At 42.7% G+C, this 5474-nt stretch overlaps 1 protein-coding gene across 2 annotated transcripts in view; it reads left to right on the forward strand.

Annotated features, from left to right (window-relative positions):
• CSE1L (CSE1 chromosome segregation 1-like (yeast)) overlaps nucleotides 1-2246 on the forward strand; it is a 35148-nt gene extending 32902 nt beyond the window's left edge. For both annotated transcript variants that reach the window (XM_004687461.2, XM_012728319.1), the window contains exons 23-25: nucleotides 18-164; nucleotides 861-1092; nucleotides 1660-2246. In XM_004687461.2, the coding sequence (XP_004687518.1) occupies nucleotides 18-164; nucleotides 861-1092; nucleotides 1660-1749 (469 nt within the window). In that variant the 3' untranslated portion in view covers nucleotides 1750-2246. The remainder of the gene's footprint in view (nucleotides 1-17; nucleotides 165-860; nucleotides 1093-1659) is intronic.
• The last annotated feature ends 3228 nt before the right edge of the window (nucleotides 2247-5474 follow it).

The raw sequence follows: 5474 nt of genomic DNA on the forward strand, positions 1-5474 counted from the left end.
TTTGCTTTGATTAATAGAATGTTTGGAATGGTTTTGGAAAAAATCATTATTCCTGAAATTCAGAAAGTATCTGGAAATGTAGAGAAAAAGATTTGTGCAGTTGGCATAACCAAATTACTAACAGAATGTCCCCCGATGATGGACACTGAGTATACCAAGCTATGGTGAGTAAGCCATTCTAAGGGTTTTGGAATTTACATGTCCTTCCTTCATGACTGAAATTAACCAAGCTTGTTCTCCTGAGGACCAGGACTTGGGTCTTGATTTCTGCTTGTCCACAGCACACCCATTATATCCAAGACATGACTTGTGGATCCTTATGGGCTTAGAAACATGTTTGTCTTCTTAACTGCTTGACAAATTCCTAGGTCTCAGTCTGACAGTCCCTGCTCTGTTTCATGACACTCAGCCTAACTGGGTTAGGTCTGTTAAGGGGAGGAATGAGTCCATAAAGAGCGTATCTTATATGCTTGAGCACTATCTGGTAGGGCTCGCTTTACTTGACCTCTTGTTCTTCCTTATTTGGGCTGTACTCAGTTAGCCTTTGCCAGAGTAATCTGACTCATGCTGAGACTTATTTCTTATGTTACAGCATTGAGTCTCCTGGGTTGATTTGAGTCAAACTAGGTCTATATAAAACAGCCAACTTGAGCGCTCCAGCCAATGAGTAGTTTTTTTTTTTTAAGACAAATTGGGGTGCTATGGGTCAGAAGAACAGAAGCATGGTTTTTGGATAGGGATAGCAATGATGTCCATTCCTACTCCTTTTTGGGAGTATGTGTATCTACAGTATTGCTTCTCTGAAGAATTATTATGCAGTCTGCAAAGTATTTACTTAAGACTTTGTTCTTCCAATACAGGACTCCTTTATTACAGTCTCTGATTGGCCTTTTTGAGTTACCTGAAGATGATACCATTCCTGATGAAGAACATTTTATTGACATAGAAGATACACCAGGATACCAGACTGCCTTCTCACAGTTGGCATTTGCAGGGAAAAAAGAGCATGATCCTGTGGGTCAGATGGTGAACAACCCCAAAATACACCTGGCACAGTCACTTCACAAATTGTCTACTGCCTGTCCAGGGAGGGTAAGTGTTTTTATTAGCAAACTGTGATTAATGAGGACCTAATTTATGGAAAGGCAAGAGTCTTGCAAGAGTCTTGGTAGTAGTTCTGGTGCTTAAATCCATTGACCATACAATGGACCACACTGAGGTGCAGTTGTACCTTGACTTTCAGTAACAGTGATGGGCCCTTTTTCCTGTTTTAAATGAATGGTTTTTAGATAAAAGATAATGCAAAATTTTACTAGAAACAGCACAATGAATCTGTAGCTCCTGACTTAGCAGTCAGCACTATACCCTGACAATCTTGTTTTAACTCCCTCCCAAAGGGAGGGAAGGGTAAAGGTAAAAGTTTTAGAGGGACACTTTTATTCCACACATATGTAAATTAACCAGTAATTGGGTGAGATTTTAAAAAGCACACATATAAGGGGTTTGGGGAGCCTCTGCCACTGTCACACCGAACAGTGGTAACTCTTTACTGGGTCCATTTTTGAAGGGATACCAGCAGTTGTGTCACTTGGGAATTCCTTAGCTGTTAGCGGTGGGGGGCTGCCTCCCCGGTAGCCAGTGTTTTTCTGTGCCTTGCAGGTCCCATCAATGGTGAGCACCAGCCTCAATGCAGAAGCGCTTCAGTACCTCCAAGGCTACCTGCAGGCAGCCAGTGTGACACTGCTTTGAACTGTATTTCACACGTCTAAGCCCAGGATTCTCTGAGAAAATCATAGACTTCTGAGCACAGCTACGTTAAAGCCAAGCAAGTTTTCTTATTGAACTTGTCACAAATTCCATCTTGTAAACATTATTAAATGTTGCTTTAAGCTGAACCTTAAGCAAATTAGGTGGTTGTGTGATCATACTTGTAAATGGGTAACTTCCAGTTTGCAGCTTCAAGGGGACAAATAATAGTTTGGTGTAGGACATTGATTTCATGAAGTTCAGCATTTGCAATGTTTGGAAAATTTTAAAATTTTGGACATTGACTGTGGAGACTTTTTGTTACTAAATTCTTTTGTTTTGAGACTGTTGCCTTTGTGTTTCTCTTGTTTGTATTTTTGTCCTTTACCTTTACTGGAAATGTGAATAAGTGTGGATCGTTTGTAGAACTTGCCAAGAAATGCACATAGTTTTAAATCTGTTTATCAGCAATAAAAGGAAGCCCTAAAGTATATACCTGAGGACATCTCAAGGATAGGTTTTTGCTGTTCTAACAATTTTACAATTAAGAATTTCTCAATTTTTCTCCCCCCCCCCCCCCCATGACTTGATAGGATCCTAATTTCTAAATAATTCAACTCAGATTAGCCTTTTAATAACAAAGCACCAGTACAGGTGTAAGTAACCAGACTCGGCACCCGGCTCCTAGTGGCGGCGTGGCGCAGGGGTGTGGTGTGGGGCGCAGTGCCGGGTGTCTGGTCCCACGGGCTGCATGCGTGTGGTAGACACATGGGCGCTTGTTTTTCACAGCAGTTTTCTTTGTAGACCAGGGGTCACCTGAAACTTTTCAACTGTGGCCTCTTAGCAGTCAAAAGGGCAAAGCAGCACAGAGGTTGCTGCACTGACACCTCCCCTGCCTGGAGTTCTGAGGTGCTTGTTTTCAGAGGCTAAAGAAACGGAATAAATTGAGAGATTTTTCTGCTCAGATGTTAACTGTTTATTCTAACAGGCTGATTTCTTTTAAAAACAAAATTCAGGCACTTGACATTTGAATCGTGTTTTCACCCTTTTTTTTTTTTAGTGGTGGTGAAAAATGCTCCAACTTGTGTGCACGCATCCCTCTTAAATCTTTTAAGGTTTATTGTTAATTTAGGGTTTTTAATTTTTTTACATAGTATCGGGAGCATTGACTTGTCATTGACAGATGATACTGAGAATTGAGTATTTTAACACAGATGTATCATGTAAAGTCTGGATTACAAAACAGAATTGGTAGAGATGGTTTTTGTTTGGTGTCCAGACAGTCTGGAGTATCAGCTCTGTTACTGCTAAAGCGGTTGGTGAGTTCAGTAAAGGTACGATAGCTCCTGTTCTGGAGGACTCTTGTTTCAGTTGAATTTTCTTCACCCTTAAGCATAAGTTGGCTTGGATTTACAAATATGCTTTCACAACATGTTCTGAACACGAAGACTGGAACTTCGCTATCTTAACCCTTGGCACAGTTCACTAATACTCATTTTTCAGATGCCTTTAAACTGTCACCTTTTAAGGACTGATAAACTGAAGTGTTACGGATAACTTTCCCCCCCAGGTCTTAGTAGCTCTACCTCCGTATAATGTTAATTCTCTGTGCTGTGAGGAACTGGGCTCATGCTCTGACAGGTCAACCTGGGTTGTTATGACAGTTCCACTGTCATTTTCCTCTGGGAAAATGAGGAGAACCTTCAGGATGGTTGGAAGACTAAGCTGGTGTTCGATCCATTGCGGGACCAGGCTCTCGGCTGGGCAGCAGTGTTGACACAGAGCCCTACTTTCCAGTAACATGCCACACGGTAGGTGGGAGGGCTTTATAAAGAAGGTGAGACTCCCCTTGGAGCACTTTGAGGCAAGGGGGTGGAAGAGAGGAATGCCATACCTTGTTCCTCCTGAGAAAAACTGCTGCTGAACACCCTCTTTAGAAACATATTGAAGTGGCATCCATATTCCCATTTAAACATTTTGTTCCAACCCATCCCTAAATTAAGAGGATCATTTTGTGTGTACAGTTAGATATTTTTAAAAATACATTTTCACATTTATTTGGTACAAACATTTCCAGTATGATATATAGACCTTAATTTTGATATACCATCAAATATTGATATACAACAATTATTGCTGGGCAAGTGAAGTTTTATTTTTGAAACTAGCTCTTAAGATGAACAGCCATATACATTACTGAGGTTTTTTTTTTTTTTCCCCTGAAAGTGTAAGTATTCTGTGTGGATGCTATACCAATTTTTTCTTTTTCAAAAACTTATGCATAGGCCCTCCCTGGTGGCGCAGCCGGTTAAAGCACAGCACTGAGAAGCTAAAGCCACTTCTGCATGAGTTCGATCCCCACCTGCCTGGGAGGAGATCCACATGGCGCGGCGTGGCGCGGCGCGGCAGACCTCTCCTGACTCGCCTGCTGCTCCCATCAGCATGGTACTTCGTCCATCTGCCTGTTCTGCTACCTGCTCTGTCTCTGGTGAATCCTCCCACCCTCTACATCTCTGGCCTATACCCCTGTTCCATGTGAATAAATAAATCTTTTTTTAAAAATTATGCATATAAGGACTGGGGTACAGGCCAGAGGTAAGGGGGCTGAAAGAGTTCACCAGAAAGGGAAGTAGAACAGGCAGATCTACTGAGATACACTGCTGAGGGGAGCAGCAGGCTGGCCAGGAGAGGTCTAAGGTCTGCTGTGCCACACGGGTCATCGGGAACTGAACTCATGCTGAGAGCCCATTATGCCAGTTTGTTTAGCACGCCCCTGCCCCACACTGCATCATTTACTTTCTTTAGATGGGAGAAAATGGCATTTCTTTTTGCTACCTGTGGAGCATGACCATTGTAGTATTCGCCCAAAATGTCTAGCAGGGCTTCCATAACTGGACACTGGATTTCTACCCTGTCCCTGCTGACCCTCTTGGAAGCAACAGGTTTTACCCAGTACCACCTCTAGTGTGCTCATCTTGACGACACATTAGCCTCAAGACTTCAGGTAACTCCCTGTTAAGAAAAATAATTTCAAACTGCTAATACAGTGATATAGTTTTGTAAATTTCAGGCTGCTTAAGTGGTTCTTTTTATCTCTAACTCTTATCCCATTATTTGTGGCCACATCTCTAGAAATCTGTTTAAGACAAGAATGCCTCCACCACTCTAGCTCGTCAGCTTCACCCTCATTTCACGTGGGCACTGTCGTTCTGTCCAGCAGCCCCATGTTTCCTGTGCCTTCTCTGTAGGTCCCTCATGAAAGGTGAGAACTGATAAAATACCTGAGCTACCATGGTGTGAATTGTGTTCCATGCTGTGCCCCACCCAGTGTTTAAAGATTACGTTTCCTCTTCTCCAGGTCCGACATCCTGATTTCTGCTCCACTCAAAAGAGAATGTTCATCCGAGATGGTGGAGTCAAGTGGATTAGTTTTTCCTCACACACCTTCAGTTGTTCAAGCACTTTAGCTTGTGTCACATTTGGCCCCTTACTGGTCATCTTTCCTTGGAGTTCTATCAGCTTTCTTTTTCATTTTTGTTGCTTGACCTTTCTCCCACTCTCCTGAGGTGCTCTGTAGCTCCTTGGCTTCCGTGGGCCAGTATGTCTTCAGGCAGATGCTAGCACTCAACCACCTCCTCCCAGCGTCCATAGGAACTGGATACCTGGTAGTGAGTGAGTGATCTGAGAATCTGACAGGGCCACATCCTTAATCCTAAAAATTTAGGAAT

The sequence above is a fragment of the Condylura cristata genome, unplaced genomic scaffold (genome assembly GCF_000260355.1).
Source record: "Condylura cristata isolate star-nosed mole 26May11 unplaced genomic scaffold, ConCri1.0 scaffold00022, whole genome shotgun sequence".
Lineage (NCBI taxonomy): Eukaryota > Metazoa > Chordata > Mammalia > Eulipotyphla > Talpidae > Condylura > Condylura cristata.